Genomic DNA, 17,088 nt, shown 5'->3' with positions numbered 1-17,088 from the left:
ACTGTCCTCTAAGATCACTGCTACTTAAAAAAATCAGTCACAAAAAGTCGCAAAGAAACTGAATGTTGCTCAGTGGGTTACTTAATGTCCATAAATCAAAGTGTAATTAGCTCAGGGTCTAGTAAGAAGGTCTTATTTTTCTCTACAAAACTTGTGTTTCAAATTAAAATCATTTATTGGCCCAGCTAGGTGTGATTTATAGTTGTTTAGACAGCAGTAAGAGCAGTTGTTATCTATCATAGAGTTTATGCTAACACTGAAAAAGTCTCAGCATGTTAACCTACATTAAAGGAATAGTTTGACACTTTGGGAAATACATGTCTTTGCTTTCTTGATGAGAGATTAGCTGGTTAGCTTTGCATTAAACCTGGATAAAGGAGGGGACCAGTTAGTCTGGCTCTGAAGGTAACAAAATCTACCTACCAACATACTGTGCTAACCTAAGCTAACCAGCTGCTGGTGGTAGCTTCATATTAATCATACTGGCGTGAGAGGGACACAGAACCTTCAGCAAGAGAAAGAATAAGCGAACTTTTCCTTTATGGGCTAGTGACAGAAGAAAAAAAAGATAATAAGGAACCACTTGCTGTACTCTTTCTTTTACTTAGCTTTGAATTTTGTAATGATGGAAACGCACTGGAAATAGGGGTAAACAATCAAACAATTGTATTACAGTAGTTAGTCTTTTGAATGTCAGTGTGCTTTAGAGGTGCTGGAAGGCAGATTTTTCTTTTTACCTTTGGACAGATACGAAAGTGGTATCAATCTCCTCATCTAACTCTTGACAAGAAAACGAATAAGCATATTTCCCAAAATGTCAAACTAATAGTTTTTTTGTAAATCTAGACAAGATTTAGTTAAAGTCATGCGTCCTTTTCTTCTTACATGCAGATGTAACTTTCTATCTAGACTGCAGCACAATTAATGCAGCACATCATAGAGCAGTAAAACTCTCCAGAGTTCACTCACAACTGACATAATGCTTCAAAAGTCTGTTGTAGAGAGTTAATGTCACATTTATTACTATTAGGAGCAGCACTTGCAGCAGATGGATGCCAAAAGGTTAATGAGAGAAAGTGCCCCATTTAGTCAAAAAAACTTCTGTAAACTTTTGATAGACTCATCATGTTACCTTGACTGACAGCTTCTTTTCAGTCAACAAACATTGTGGACGTTTCTTTTACTCCATGGAACTCTGGGTGGAACACAGAGCCTGTACAGTATGTCCTTCTCACTACAGGGACACACACATTGTCAGTACATTTGGACACCGCATATGCACAAACAGACCCACACATACAAACCCGCACAGTTCATCTTTGCCTCCCCACAGTTTTAGAAGCCAGCAGGAAGTGCTGGAACGTAGCTGGACTAGAGGGCTGATAGTTTTGAGTCTGGGTCTCAGGGGTTGGGGTGTGAAAAGACCTACACTGGCCCTCTCTGCGCTCTCTTTCTCCAAACATTCTTTCACATTTTTCTATCCTTTCCATCTGCTGTTTTGCTCATTTACACAGCATGCTCAGCAGGACTGTGCCAGCAAACTGCAATCAAAAAAAAAAAAAATTGCAACATTTGTATGAATATGTTGTTTGACTTAACTCATTTGAGAGGGAGTACTTGCTCCTTTTCTTAAACTTTTTGGTGCACACCAAATTGTCCTGAATAGCAAACTGCAATGTTTGGGATCTAAACCTTTTAAACATTTACCTTGTTCTGCCTTGTTTGGCTGTCACTCTTGTCTTTTGATCCCATCTGAATACACTGCGTTTGACAGAAATTTAGTAATTTAAGAGCATATGCACAGGTGTTGATGTATAAGACTTGCTGGCTTCCCTCTTAGTTTTAGAATATTTATTCTGGATTGATAGCCCAAGGAGGAGATCTTTCATTCTGGCATAGCTTCCAATAACATTTGGGAAGAACAAAGAAAATATGCTTTCATTATGAGTGTGAAAGTGTATGTATGTCGGTGTGTTTTGCCTGTGTGTAGTTCAGCCATGGAACTACTTCAAGGGAAAAATTTTGAACCAAGCTCAAATGAAGACACTTAAACTGCCTATGAGAACAAAAGACAAAGGTATGTGAGCTGGAGTGTCTGTATGGATGCATGTGTGAGTGTGTCCATATGCATGTGAGTGTGCACGTGTATGAAAATGCTCTCTGCATTTTTGTCTCGTTTGATGTGCCGGTTTTTGGTCATGCACCACCGATTTCACACTTAAAGCAATGGTGGATAAATGACACAGAAACGCAACTCAACACTCACTTTCACAGATGTACAAATGTCACACACTTGAACACATGCGTTGACAACACACACACACACACTCACACACACTCACACACACACGCACGCTCAGAGTGTGAAGCAGAAGAAGCAGCAGAAGGTATGCAGACAAGGCCAGCAGACGGAATCCATCAGACTGACGAACCATGGACTCTTCTTTCATCTATTTCCCCCCTACATCTACATCAGGGGATATTCCAACTTTGTGTCACAGTCCTATACTGTTAGTGTACCTCCTCTTTATTGCTTGTCTGACAATGTGATGACAAATCTATGGGGCTAGAGTACAATATAATCAATGATTTATCAGCCATAGATACACATATTGTGCGCAGGTTGATCAGAACCAAATACTGTAAACATGTCAACGTGTATCTTAAATCAGGTAAATGTTCAGCTGTTTGGACTTCATCATTGAGATCAAATGTGTAAACATAAAGCCATACTCATACAGTAAAACAAACACATTAGTATTGGGGCTGCAACTAATGATCATCATTGTTATGCTATTTTCATTATCAATTAATCTGCAAATGACTTTCCTGAATAATCAATTACTCTATAAGATGTCAGAAATAAGTGAAAAATGTCATAATTTTTTTAGAGCCCAAAGTGACGTTTTCAAATTCCTTGTTCTGCCTGACCAAAACCCAAAGATATTCACTCTACTATCATAGGCGGCTAGGAAAACAACCACATATTAACATTTGATAATATTATTTACATATAATGTTATTTTTGACCTCTGCATATGGAAAAGTGCACTTTTATGAACCAAGGCGCAAGTGAAAATTGTCTTTTTGATGTAAATATAAATATGCAGCTAAGAAAATGCTTACCTTTGAGGGTAAGGACCCTCCACTGTTCTCCCAAAAAAGCCGGACTACCCTCCCTTCTGCCAGAAGAAAATTTACAATACCCTCCCATTTTGTTTTCACCCTTTCTCCCTTTTTGTACAACCCCTAATTGTTTCAGCTTTACACAGTAAGCATGTGAATTACTTGCCTGACTGGGCCTTCGGGTGATTACGTTATAGTATCTTAATTAGAAAAACATGCATCTGCACCAGGTTTCAAGCAATGATTAAAAATAAACATCAGAATTATGATTTGTTTGGTGATTATTACGATAACTAAAAATGATTTTACCTTAAAGTTGGGGTGTACTGAATTACTTCTCAATAACAATACCACCCTCCATCTCTTTCTCAAACAGACAAACACACACACATATTGTTGTAATCAAACCCTGCCCTCTGCTACTATATAAGAACATTACGGGAGACCTTATTTTTGAGCCAAACCAGCACATTCTTGCAAAGGTGAGGGAAAAAAAAATAAATAAAGGAATGAAGCGGAGGCTTGATTTATTCTGCCTTATCAGTCCAACTCCACGTACTAATATGACATGTACAGTATATGGATCACATAAAAGTTAGAATTATCCAAACAAAATGCTGCTGTTCCTTGCAAACATTTCGAAAATGCACGTACCTAATTTTGTAATAAATTTGACTCTATAACAATTAGAATTACAACACTGCCAAATGTGTCTATATTGTAATATTACACATCACTTTCTACTCATAGATCACCTCACGTTCTTCAGTGTTGTTCAATACAGCTCTGAGGACAGCAAAGAACATATTTAATAGTTTTGTCAAAGAACTGAGCACGCTACGCTGTTCCATTTTTATCTGTGCATTTGTGTACATGTGACAGTTATGCACGACAAGTTAGTTCCTCTTAAATGAAGTTCACAGAGGGGGTGCTTATGCAACCACTACAGCGGGACAGTATACAGAGACAGCAGGGCTGGCTGCAGAGGGCCCCGTTCTCATGAGGGAGCTGAGGACGTCCACGAAACAGGGGTGACAGTGATCACATAGCCTGTACAAGACCCCTGAGTATCCCTCAACAACACTCTGGATGGATGGATGGTCACATAGGCCTCTGCTCTATTTGTCGTTCATTAAGAAAGAGAGAAGTCACAGAGGGTTTGGATCACACTTTTTTGTTAAGGCTGCTGGTGCAAAGTTTTGCCACTAGGGAGCATCAGGGACTGGATAAAGGACAAACTTACTGTATGTTCTACTTCATGTGTGGATCTGCCTGTGTGCCTGTCAGCAAGCCTTTTTTGCCCATATTTTTTGTCTCTATTTTTCAGCCTATATCTATAGTCTTATATGTTAACATTAACTGTACAAGGCGTCAAATAGAGTTTCATAATATTGAAAATCCTATTCAGTTTAGTTGAAGCATTAATGATTTAATATGATATTTGGTAAGACCATCACACACATCCACAGGCTAGTCCACCCTCATATAAACCCCGTGGACTGTTTGCAGATCATTTGTTTGGCTTTTTGCTGCTTTACATTGCAAATACGCCCGTGTTTACATTTGCTCCACACTGACAATGGTCACTATGGGTTACCTTGACTCACAACACAGGTAACCAATCAGAACTCACTGGGGGGGCAGTTCTCTAGAAAAAAGAAGAGGAAGCAAGAAGTGACAAGGACTGAAGGGAACAAGAAAAAAAAAAAAATCAACACGATCTACACTGACCTTAAGTTTGTGTTGCGCTTTCCCTGATGACTGGAAAACCTGCAAAAGGGAACTGATCCCAGATCAGGCCTGTAAGCCGATGAAGGTTTTGTGTTTGTCAAAAGGGATGAGAACAATTTCCGTTTCCCTCTTGGATCGTCCAGGAAGTTGGTGCTTTGCCACATACAGACACATGCTATAAACACAAGGTAAGCCTAAAGATTCGTATTCCATATATCAGACCTGCTACTCTTTCTAGTGAAAAATACTTAATACATCAAAAGAAAATGCTGTTAGGTCTTCGTGTGAGCTGCATGACATGCGCTAAAGGGAAAGTGAAAGTAATTTTTCAGAGCGTGAGCTTGAGTTTCTGAGCATGGCTGTCTGACAATTTTTAAACACCCTGCCGAAAAACGAAAATACCAGTATATGATTTACTTTCAGTGACAGCTGAACCAAACACACGTTTGCATGCCAGGAAGGTTGTCAAAAGAGAGGTGTGTTGTGACCACCTCCACCATTCCACGAGTCCCCATCTCCTCTTCTCTTCTCCTCTCCTCTCCACACACACACACACACACACACACACACACACACACACACACACACACACACTCACACACATAAACCATATTTCACTTTGTTCATTTAACAAGGCCTGGTTACCCCAAGCAACAAGAGGGCCTTATCAGCTGCTCCCTCGTTTGCCATACTGTTATCAGCCTGGCCTAGTTTGCACACACACACACACACACACACACACACACACACACACACACACACACATACATATGCACTCTCTGCCCCTCTCTGTCAAACACACCCGCGCTTGTTCTATCTCAGTCGTTGAGTCTCTCTCTCTCTCTCTCACACACACAAGCAAAACTGGGGAATGAATGTTATGGGGGCTTATCAGTGTCCTTAGGGGCCTGGCAGCCACTTCACAGACTCAGATCCCAGTGCCAAGGCCACAGAGACAAACCTATGTGACCAGAGTGTTGATGAACAAAGCCTCTATAGTGTTAGAGAGTCTTCTATAGAAGCAGCTGGCTGCAGGGCACACTAACAATAAACATGTGCGCATGGCACAAGGGCAGGCAACAGTGGCTACTAGTATAAGAAAGAAAAATGTCAAAAATAAGGGTGTTCTGCTAGGCTGTGATATCAGATTAGAGATCTTTTATAATCCTGTTCATCTACAAAATGCAAGCTGCATTCTTCATGTTTTGTACTAGGCTACATTCGCTGCCACTAAAATAGGTATGGCAGCTTGACATACTTTTCATCCAGAGCCTGATTTTCAGGTTAGAAGGTGGAAAGTAGCTCTTAGTTCATTATGTTGAGCAAGCAACTTGACAAGGGAACACAATCAGAGTAGGTGTGTGAAAAATATCAGTTAATGTTAGTTTTTCTATCTGTGAAAAATATCTCTCCTTGTGCTCCACTAATCGTTTATTTTCACAGAAAATAGTAAAAAAAAAAAAAAAAAGGGAAAAAAAGATCACATTTTCCCAGAGGCCAAGGTGACATCTTCAAATAGCTTGTTTTGTCCAATCAACAGCCCAAAACTCAAACGTTACTCAAAAAAACTTCCAAATATTGATTTTAAAAGGCTGAGACCAGTGGATTTTTGGTATATATCCTAATAATGACTTCATTCTGTTTAAATTTGGTTAAATAAATCACCTAATGTTTCATCTTTAATTTCTTCTAAAATCAAGCATTGTATACTGCATACAGAACCCTACTGAAAAATGGGCTATTTCTCCTCAATGACTTGAAAATCTTACACCGCTTTGAAGAGTAAAATAGTCTCCATTTCACTCGGATCCTACGTAAATCATTGAGTGCCAAATGACTGCACACATCATAGGAAGTTGAAAATGAGAGGGCTATTGCTGGCAGAGATGTTGGTAGTGGTTTGGCACAGGAACTCAGGAAGTGAAGCCTCCTAACTGAGCTGTGCTTCCTGTGTGATAACTGACCCAAACATGTTGTGCCTCTATCACGCACACACACACACACACACACACACACACACACACACATAAAGACAAAGAAGCGCACTCACATTCTCCCTCTGTCTGACAGCTGGTGTATAAATATACCAAGGCTTTACAACCAAACTGAGGATTAATTGGATTAAAATTAAGTGAGCTCAGTGATTAAAATTAACTCCTTGGTTGCAAATTGTCCATAGTGTGCGATTTATTGTAAACAAAACCTAAATTCTGGTGTGATCTTCAACAGAAAGGAGCTAAAGGTAAAAGTGAAGGTAAAGGCTTCTTTTTGCAACAGCAAAAGGAGAGCTTAAATTTAGTTACTTCACTTTAACCTCAGAATAACATGGAGGACAGAGGAACAGGGATGGTCCGCAGACTCAGGCAGGAAAACAAGGGAAAAGACTGAGACTGATTAAATGGAATTAACAGTGATGTGATGGCCCGAGGACAACAGAGGAGGCAAAGAAAAACAAGTGAGGAGGAGAGACTAAGAGGGAGTTATGGAGGCAAGTTTGTTCAGTAGTTTTTTCCTGTATGAGCACTTAACAGTCATGGTGAAAAGAATGTGCACGCAACGGCCCTAAAACCTTGGACGTTGTGCAAAGACACGATGTTTCGAGCTCAACGCCAGCTGCCTCCCCCCTACTCGTACCGCACGCACACACACGTACACGGCCCGGGCACACATTGCAGTGCAAACGCTTCCTTCCTGTTGCTGGTTTAGCCTCTTTTAGAAGCAAGATAAGCGCAAAAGAATGAGATATAAAAAAAAGAGGGAGGCAAACTATGCTGTTTTCTCTGCGTCTCAGATCAGATTGACTGCATTCCTTTATTTGGATATTTCATTAAAATGTCTGACTTTCACTGGCTGCAGGTGTGGTACTCTCACTGTGTGCTTTACCTCACCTCACGCACATTTGCTCTCGTTTCTTTCCTCTGACAGACCACAGGACAGTTTAGCAGCCCCCACTTCCTCATCGAGACTTGAAGCAGAACGAGCGAACATGGGCTTCCTGTGACGCCTCTCTGTCTCTGGTCAATTAGTTTACTCACATCACTCTTCCACTGTCGAGTTACCCCGCATGGACAGACGCCAGCCTCCTCGCAAGCTGGGGGAAGCTCTCTGGTAGACCTACACTGACAGCCATCGAGAGATTCTCTCCAAAAACTGGACCTGTCGGGACACAAAAACACATCAGATCTGTTGAGTTATTAACAGTCTTCAGAGGAAAGCTGTGATGCTGTTTTCACCCAGTTAGAGTTGTGTGTGTGTGCGTGTTCGGGATATTCAGCCATGCTGCAGCAGTCAGAGCTCATCTTCGACTTTGCCAGTGACCATGTTAACTTGTCGCAGGTGAGTAAATGTGTCTGTGTGTGTGCTGGAATAGAGTTGTGATACGAGAAGTGCATCTAATCTGATCTAATCAAATCTACTTTCATCTTTGTGTGTGCCGAAACAGAGCTTTAACGCGAATTTCTGAGGAATCTGACAATATTATAATCTGATGTAATCCTGTCTAATTTCTTCGTATTTGATGCAGTTGGTGGGTCACACAGATTACCCTGCAGTGATTGTAGAGCAGGTTCCCCATCCACACCTGCTGTCATATGCAGGTCTAGCCTGTGAACAGTCACAGACAGAGTTGGATCACCATCAATTGCTCAAAGGTCAGTGCACACAACACACACGCGCTCTAGCCTTTCTTTACCTGTCACATTCACATTTCATGATTGGAGCACACCTGCCGTCTGCTAGTCCATGCTACGGATTACTCAATAGTGTAACCTTTGTTCTGTGAAGTTTTGATTCAAGTTTTACCCAAATTAAAAGTCACAACAGGTATTACAGAAAGCCTGTGAGTGCGCGTGCGCAGTCGCAAGCCTCGCACATGGACCACCCTCCGAAAAAAATTCAGGAAGTGAAACAAAACATTCCTGGCTTGTGCTTGGGAAAGACAGTTAATGAATCATATTAGGATGTAGACGTGGTCAGTTCGGGCTACAGCACACATGCTATAGCTTGTTCCTCACCCGTGCTGGGAATTAAAAGTAAGTTCTCTCGATGTATCGGGTTGTTTTTCCGATATTGATCTGATTGAAGGGAGCAGCTCAAAGTTGGGCACGGCGAGGCTCGGTGAACTTAGCTAACGGTAACAGCAGCAAAGCAGCACTCAAAGTCGGAAATGGACCTTTTACTTCATAATTATAACCGTTTGGGGAAAGCAGCCAACCTGCTGCGCTTCTTTTAAAAATGCCCGGTTGTTTTGACAGATCGGTGGCTGCTTTTCTCAGCGGCTGAAAGTGTTTGATCCCCCGACCAAACAGCTGTTAGCTAGCAGATGTTTTCTAGCTCACCGCCTCACAGCTTGGTCACGTCACGTAAATGGATGCGCACAAAACAATAGATTCCCCTTTGATAATAATTGTCCTCAAGGGCATACATGTGGTGAGATGTATGCTGACAGATGTGATCAATTAAAGAAGCTCATAGCTTCCCATATTTTTTCTTGTGGAGGTGAATGATCAGACAGTAAGAAATTGGTATTCTTTATCCAACTGTGTACTGATGTTTAGTGAGTGAGGTAAAAACAGTAGATTCGTCTTTGCTGTTTGGGGCCAAGGACGAATAACTAATAAGAATGTTGCTCGATCATCTGTTTGGGTCATTGAAGGGTTCTCTCTTACCTCTGGTGCAGTGATTCCCAACATGGGTACTGCTGTAGTTACCCGGGGGAACCTGGAACGATTGTGCAGGGGCTCAGTTGATCTATCTGGTATATTTATTGTTAATATTTCCGCTACAATAGGCAGACTGAACGGGACACGCCTCAGTTTCCCAACATCTCACTCCTGTGACAGAAAAATCAAAATGGATAACCCATAAAAGTGGATAAATAAATGTTTGCAGCTGCCACTCAAGACGGTAGTAGTACAAATGCAAACTTGACTGATCCTGCTTAAAACAACAAAGCCTAAGCCTAAATATTGACAATTACTGGATCACTGTGTCTTGTATTAATTCATATGTGCAGCCCCTGATCCATCTCAGCCATTGCTGCCTCTGCGGTGAATTACTTTTGAACAATTACAGGAAAGCCCATCCCATCTACCGAGGGGGCACAATGAAGGGGTGTTTGAACCCATTTGATAGGGCTGTGAGGTTAACGTGACACAACAAAGTTGTAACCACTGCTCTGGCGGTATCTGGCCACGTAGATAGTTTGGTTTTACATGATCGGGGTTTCAGATATCTGTCACTTAAATGTCTGCCATTATCCCAGTAGACAGTAAGGTGAATTCAGTTTCATCTGAGGTGCTGACAGCTAGGGATAGATTATATGGATAAAGTCATCCGTAAAGATAAATTGTAATTTTATAGCAAAATATCAGTATATATCATAACATAGTACTTTTTCTGGAAAATTAATTCAGACATTTAGTTTAGTTTAGTTTAGTTGTTTGTTTTTGGCTACTCAAACACTGAAAAATTAAATTTCAACATTTCAACAGCAACATCTCTTTACAGAAACAACAACCCAGTGACTATAGATAACAGGCCTTTTGCAAGCATTATATATTACTATATATTTTGAAATATATAGTGTAGTAGGAAAAGCACTGGTGGTACTCATAACATTAACAAAGTGTCTGCGCTGGGCAAGTGTCCCAGTAAACCATGACATTGTGACAGTGTGCCAGCATGCACAGAACCAGGACCCTGAAACTGATGTAGCTAAATGGAATCCAGTAATCGTTCATTTTGTTCTTTACACCTGTGCCTCTCCTACTGTGACTTGTCAAAATGTCTGGTGTGAAAAAGGCTCGTTTTCTTAGAACTGGATGTGAACAGTCGTCAGGTGAACTACTTTCTACAGAAGAAGTAGTCCCTGTTAAAATAGTTTACACTGTGTTCTGTTGATTATCCAGACCAGTGTTTGTGGAAAGATATATTGCTGTTAAATTTTTCAAATGTAATATTTCAGCACCGTGAGCACCGCAAATTAAATTCCTCTTGTCTCCATTGTTTTGGATGGCAGCAGAGGCACATATCTTAATTGCTGGATGACACTATTAGAAAGAGAAAATATTTTTCATAATTTGGGTGAACTGACCTTTTAAGGTCAGGCTTTATCCTCAGTGTTTCTCACATTTAATAATTTTCCTCTTTTTAGTGGAGCCATGTGAAAGTGGAGAAGAAGAGACCATGGAGACGCTTGTTGCTGCGGATTCGCTTCTCAACATGGACTGCTCTGACACCCTCTCCCTGGAACAACACTATTGTAAGCGCACATGCACAAACAGATGCACACCTCAGTTGGCACTGGTCATATGCAGACTAACAGAGTGAAGATGCCCCAGTAAAACCTCGGCCCCTCTGCTTTGTGATGTAGGATATGTTTGATTGTGGGATTTTATTTTTAGACATGGAGGTCGCAGTGCTGTTCTTTTTCATTAAATCTCTTTATGCCCCCTGCAGCCCAGACCTTCTTACCATCACTGGGTGATGTCATCACTGCTCCTGTTACCCAGGTAACTGTGTCAGCAGAGGGGATCGTGGGCCCTGTTGACCAGTCACAATGGCACTCGTTGCACACAAAGAAGCCCGCAGCACAGCTGCAGTCCAAAAAGAAAGGTCAGTCACCTATTTCTTTACTTTCCGCTCGGATCGTAAATGATAGCTTGTGTTTTGATATTGAATATCTTGTTTATTCTTCATCTACTCAGGTAGAAAACCTCGACACCGGAGGGCAGAGTCTCCCACACCAGACATTACAGTGAAAAAGGACAAATACAACAAAGGTATTGTCATTGTCATACATAGAAAAAATTAGTTCAGCCGCTGTCAGACATGCTCCTCATTACATAAATGTAATGGGAATTTTGCCATGTCTGAATAAGCACCTGAGTTACTTTTACATAAAAGCACAACAGCAATCTCAGCGCAGAAGTTCAGACTTAGTAACATTTCCATAACACTTTCAGTACAGCAGAAGTCTGAATTAAATGCCATAAGAAAAGGCTGCCATGGTACAAGGTGCACAGAGAAAAATAAAAAACTTAAATGCACATCTTGTTCACCTTCTGAAGAGTAGCTGTAATTAATCATAATCTTTTATGCATATAAAAAATTCAGGTGTATAATACCTGACAAACAGTGTGTATAAAACACAGAACACCATGAATGAGCCAATTTTAAGATGATGTGAATAGAGCGGCAAAGATTAATCGATTAGTCAAATGACAGAAAATGAATTAGCAGATATTTTGATCATTGATTAATCATTTGTAATCTATCAAGCAAAAATACCAAACCTTGTCTGGTTCTAGCTTTTCCAATGTCAGGAATTGATGTTTTTCTTTCTCGTATATATTAGTAAACTGAGTCAAAAAGGGTTTTGGACTATTTGTCAAATTAAATAAGCAATCCAAAGAGATCAGATTTGGCTGTGGGAAACTTTTTTCTCAGGCATTTTTCAGTATTCACATTTTTCTGGACAAAATGAGTAATGGATTCATCTAGAAAAAAATCATCAGATTTATTGATAGATAAAAAAAATGTTAGTTGCAAACCTAATTGTGAAGATTGTTCCTATGCCAGCTCAGTCTATAACAATATTTTTTGCCTTCATGGTGTGGGAACAAAGACATTGAAAAACATTCATGCTAAATGCATGGAAAATGAATGAATATCTAGATAGATATAAAATATATCTAATATTTAATTTAGTTAAATAATGAAACTGATGTGAAAATATATTTGGGGATTCAATGTGAGAAGCAGGGGCGGGCATCCTTTGATCTTGCAACGGTCATTAATTAAGCCTTCAACAGCAACACAGTGCATTCAGAAAGTATTCAGACCCCTTCCCTTTTTTCACATTTCGTTGTGTAGCAGCCTTATGCTAAAATCGTTTCAATTCATTTTTTCTCTCATCAATCTACACTCAACACCCCATGATCAAGGTGTAGAAACTTCTCAAAGATGATCAAGAGAAATTGGAGGCACTGGAGCCTGTTTTAAAGTGTCATAGCAAAAGGTCTGAATAGTTATGTCAATGTGATATTTCAGTTTTTCCTTTGTAATAAATTTGCAAAAAAACATAAAATTCTGTTTTCACTTTGTCATCTTGGGGTGTTGAGTGTAGATTGATGAGGGAAAAAAAGAATTGAAGCAATTTTAGCATAAGGCGGCTATGCAACGAAATGTGAAAAAAGGGAAGGGGGTCTGAATACTTTCTGAATGCACTGCAAGTCTTAAAATCCTCAGTGATGGAGTCTGTGAGAGAACAGATAACTTCATTTTCATAGCTTTTTAACTCGAAGCACCCTCTCATGCACCGGGTGCCAAGTATCACATTGGCATGTGGCTCTTTCTGTAAATATGCTGTCATGTCTCAAAAAAGACATACGGAACATATTTGTAAGAGTCACCAATGTCTGAATGACAAAAAGCTAAAACTTTAACAGATAGAGGAAGACAGCAATTTTACAAATTCCATGTCTGAAAAGGGCTTTAGATGGATCACAGGGGATCAGTCACTTTTATAGCACAGCTTTTACAAAAGTAACTTCCATGTTGTGTCTGTGTCTTTCCTTCACCATTATGTTTCCTGTGTTTGTGCTTTAGGAGGAAACACACTGTACCTGTGGCAGTTCCTTATGGAGTTGCTGCAGGATCGACAGGTCTGCCCCCGCTACATCAAATGGACTAATCCACATGCAGGGATCTTCAAGCTGGTCAACTCCAAAGCAGTGGCTAGACTCTGGGGCAAACACAAGAACAAGCCAGATATGAATTATGAGACAATGGGCAGAGCACTCAGGTACACAACACTCCGAAATTACAAAATAACATGTTCCTTAGTTTCATGCTCTTATCCTTACTTTGATAAAACCCGATCTGGGTCCCATTTCCCAATAATGATTGATCTTAGAAGTAAAAAGTGTTTTATAAGAGCATTTCTACGAATACCGAACTCTCAAATGTGTTTCCCAAAGCAGCTGTTAAGAATGAGCGGGGGTAAGAGCTGTTAAGAGCCTCTAAACGTTGGATTTCTGTGGTGCTGAAGAGAAAGTTGTACAACTAGAAAATCTAGTGTGCGACATCTTTCGCCGTCAAAATGCTGCAGTCAGTACTGTGATTATAGCTGTTGCATGACAAGAATACGTTGGAAGATGTGTATTAGTCAGTGGATAGACAATATATATATATATATATATTTTTTGTATCTGTCACCTTTGTGCTTATTTTATTTTATTATTTCCCAATTTTTTATTTATCACTCATTTTACATCAAACGTCACTTCACAGAGAACATCAGTGATCATGATAAAAATGAAAACTTGAATGAAACATTTAGTTTTAGGTCCCTCCCATAAGTTTTAGAGCTTCTTAAGAAGCTCCTGGCTCTCCTACTCGTTAATCTACGATTTACAATCATCTTTGGGAAGCATGGCCCTGAGGATTTAGTGTTTCTAGTTCTTAAATTCTGACCAGATACGATGCTTGTTTTGTGTTTGTTAATGTTGAATCTTTGTGTTCATGTAGGTACTACTACCAGAGGGGGATACTGAACAAGGTTGAAGGCCAGCGTCTTGTCTACCAGTTCACCTCTCTGCCCAAAGACATGATTTATATCACAGATGGCGACGGCACCAAAGAGGAAGAAGATGATGATCACAACAACAGTAGTGGCAATGATGAAGGTGTGAGTGATGACTCTGATGACAGTACAATATCTTCTAGTGACCAGTCAGTGGAGGATGAAGATTCCCAACCGCAGCAAAAGAAGACATCATGTAGTAGCTCTGTCCGAGCCCCAACTAACCAGCGGACCAGGCTGGCTCCCAGGCCTTCGGGCCAGCGTGACACCGTCCTGCGGCCTGCCAGCACCAGCCTGATTCAGGAGCAGCATTTGCCCATCGTCTCTGCTGAGATGCTACGGACCCTCCAGAACCTGGAGAAGGTCCAGTCCCTGCAGCCCACGGGTCACGCCTCAGTCTTTAAAACGGCTCAGCTGCTGGGGAGTCTTTACGAGCGACAGGCTGCCGCTGTGGTGGCTGTAGACAGTGAGGGCGTCCCCGAGACACATGACAAAAAGTCCCTCCGAGGGCAGAAAAATTCACAAGTAGAGACTCAGCAGCTGGTGCCTCTAACTAGCTCTGACCAATAGAACAGAGCGATCCACCACAAAACACACACATACACTGCACATACACTCCACTGACTCAGGACCAGTTACAGAGCTGCACTTTGCTGTGGCAATGTCTTCACACCAGAGCCTATATTTCATAAGTGTGTAAGAGTGGGATTATTGATCTGGGATTATTTTTGTGTTGTAGATTTTTTTTTTTTTTTTTTCATAAATTGGTAACAAAGGTAATTCTAGATCAGTCCTTCCTTACTGACTTCTGAGTTGGGAGGAAATTGGCAGGAACCAAAATCTCAAAGAATTCAGCAGTTTACCTTCTCAGTAGACAGGCAGACTATAAAAGTCCTTTATGTCGGCCTTCTATTACACTCTGTACCTGTTAACTATACAGTACAAGACACCAAAGACAGACATGCACTGGAATCTACAGCCTCTCTGCACTTTCTGCAGACACAGCCGCTGCTTGCACTCCAGCTCTAGTGTCATGGAGCTAATTATCTGATCAGCACACTGTGCCCTCCTTCTCTGCCTTTACTCTTTTTCTTTCTCACTCTTTTCTTTTTATTGTCACATGCTGAATCATTCCTCTGCCTAGATGCACTAAATTTTTACCCTGGCTGTATGTTTCTTCTCTTAAGTGCCTGAAGATCTCAGACCGTCCTGTCCCTGCTTCCACTGTTCCTGGTAATCATGAGGTTATTGAGGGAAAACATTCCATATTATTATTATTATTTTTTTAAGATTACTGAATTATGTTTGTATTGTGAAATGTTGAAAACAAGGGATCACTGTTATTTGTAGAATAGGAATTTAGCACTGCTGCTGTTTATAGCTGATGTATGTACACAGTGGACCTGCCTTTCGTTGACAATCACCAGTGAAATGGTCTCGTAGCCTGTAACTTAGCTACAGCGCTTCCTGTAGAGTAGCCTTTCTGCAATGCACATATTCTGTTTAGTTACTACACATATATAATTGCTTATATGGACTACTAAAGCATATCTTTGTGTGTTGTGTGTTATATACTGTATGTTTCTGATGTTTGTGAACATGTCTGACTTTGTGCCTTGTTGCCATTTTCTCCCTCAGGTTTGTACAAATTTGTTTTGCTGCACAGACTATATACTCTATGCAAGGAGTAAAACAGGTGTCCCTTTATGATGAAGTAATGCTAAGTTCAGTGTTTTCTCTTCAGTTGATGTTGGTTTAGCCTCTCAAAGCCAGCCTACACAGTTCACCTCACTCCAAATGAAAACTAAGCTTGTAAGATTTAGGCTGGTTTTCTATGAGGCTAAACATGGTTAGGAGATAGGAGATGCTTAGAACCGTGCCTTTGCCCCAAGGAAACCCTTATGCAAAACCGTTTTCACTTTTTCTTAGTGGATTAAACATTTATTTTGAAGTCCCCTCAATTTCACTTTATCTGGAGGTCTCTTGATATTGTAAGTTTTACTGATGCTGATTTTTTTAAGCTTGTAGCAGAGGGAGAGGTGGACTTTCTGTTGCTTTTCTTGGTGTTTTTACTTTCATGCAGTCATGAGGTTTTGAAAAGACAATGATCGATTATATGAAATAAACTTAATTTTGTCATCCTCCGTGTGAAATTCATCCCTGCTCATTCCTTCACCCACATTTGGTTTACTAGCGCCACTGGTGGGAAATACATATTCTCATGTGCTGTATATAAGTATTGAGTATTAATTTGTAAGCTACTTTATAATTCCACTGGACTACATGTCAGAGGGGAATCTTTTCCCCCTACATTTATTTGACAACTATAGTTACTAGTTACTCTACATTTGAGATTTGACATGAAAAACGTAGTCAGACTATTAAATGTGCTGCACTGTTATAGGTGAAACTGCCAAGGATAAAAAGGTAAAATTTGCTACATTAAAATGCCGTCTCAACATTACTGCACTAGTACTAATTATCCAGTTGTCTAATATATATATACTTAATAATAATAATAATACTCTGATAACTGCCATTTGGATTAATTCAGAAACCTTAAGTAAATTTTGCTGCTAACACTTATGTACTTTTAAATAAAATTTAGAATGCGAGACGTTTACTTTATTACTTTACAATTGTAT

The 17,088-nt window shown here is 40.2% G+C and overlaps 1 protein-coding gene and 1 long non-coding RNA gene across 3 annotated transcripts in view; one reads left to right on the top strand and one right to left on the bottom strand.

Moving 5' to 3' along the window:
* Window positions 1-7,933: 7,933 nt before the first annotated feature.
* The window catches only part of LOC120798904, a 9,384-nt gene continuing 229 nt past the window's right edge, over window positions 7,934-17,088 (bottom strand). Inside the window, exons 2-4 of the long non-coding RNA XR_005708760.1 lie at window positions 13,485-13,603; window positions 11,332-11,453; window positions 7,934-8,013 (exon numbers count right to left, since the gene is read on the bottom strand). This is a non-coding gene — a long non-coding RNA (uncharacterized LOC120798904). The remainder of the gene's footprint in view (window positions 8,014-11,331; window positions 11,454-13,484; window positions 13,604-17,088) is intronic.
* Window positions 8,011-16,584, top strand: LOC120798901 (ETS-related transcription factor Elf-1-like). Of its 2 annotated transcripts, XM_040143693.1 has the most exons (7): window positions 8,011-8,193; window positions 8,381-8,507; window positions 11,012-11,119; window positions 11,317-11,472; window positions 11,565-11,639; window positions 13,468-13,663; window positions 14,389-16,584. In XM_040143693.1, exons 1-7 carry the CDS (start codon window positions 8,134-8,136, stop codon window positions 15,011-15,013), a joined length of 1,347 nt encoding a protein of 448 aa, XP_039999627.1. In that variant the 5' UTR covers window positions 8,011-8,133; the 3' UTR covers window positions 15,014-16,584. The 2 variants fall into 2 exon arrangements, with proteins under 2 accessions (XP_039999627.1, XP_039999628.1); XM_040143694.1 differs by lacking the exons at window positions 8,011-8,193; window positions 8,381-8,507 and adding an exon at window positions 8,734-8,888.

The sequence above is a fragment of the Xiphias gladius genome, chromosome 14 (genome assembly GCF_016859285.1).
Source record: "Xiphias gladius isolate SHS-SW01 ecotype Sanya breed wild chromosome 14, ASM1685928v1, whole genome shotgun sequence".
NCBI lineage: Eukaryota > Metazoa > Chordata > Actinopteri > Istiophoriformes > Xiphiidae > Xiphias > Xiphias gladius.
Note: the sequence above shows the minus strand (reverse complement) of the source record. Positions and strands in the feature narration are given on the sequence as shown.

What these genes read in the sequence shown, in the direction of transcription:
- LOC120798901 (XM_040143693.1), top strand. Translation starts at nt 8,134, where the DNA reads ATGCTGCAGCAGTCAGAGCTCATCTTCGACTTTGCCAGTGACCATGTT. An exon ending in CTCCCTGGAACAACACTATT is followed by an intron (nt 11,120 to 11,316) that starts GTAAGCGCACAT and finishes TGCCCCCTGCAG; the next exon opens with CCCAGACCTTCTTACCATCA. An exon ending in ACAATGGGCAGAGCACTCAG is followed by an intron (nt 13,664 to 14,388) that starts GTACACAACACT and finishes GTGTTCATGTAG; the next exon opens with GTACTACTACCAGAGGGGGA.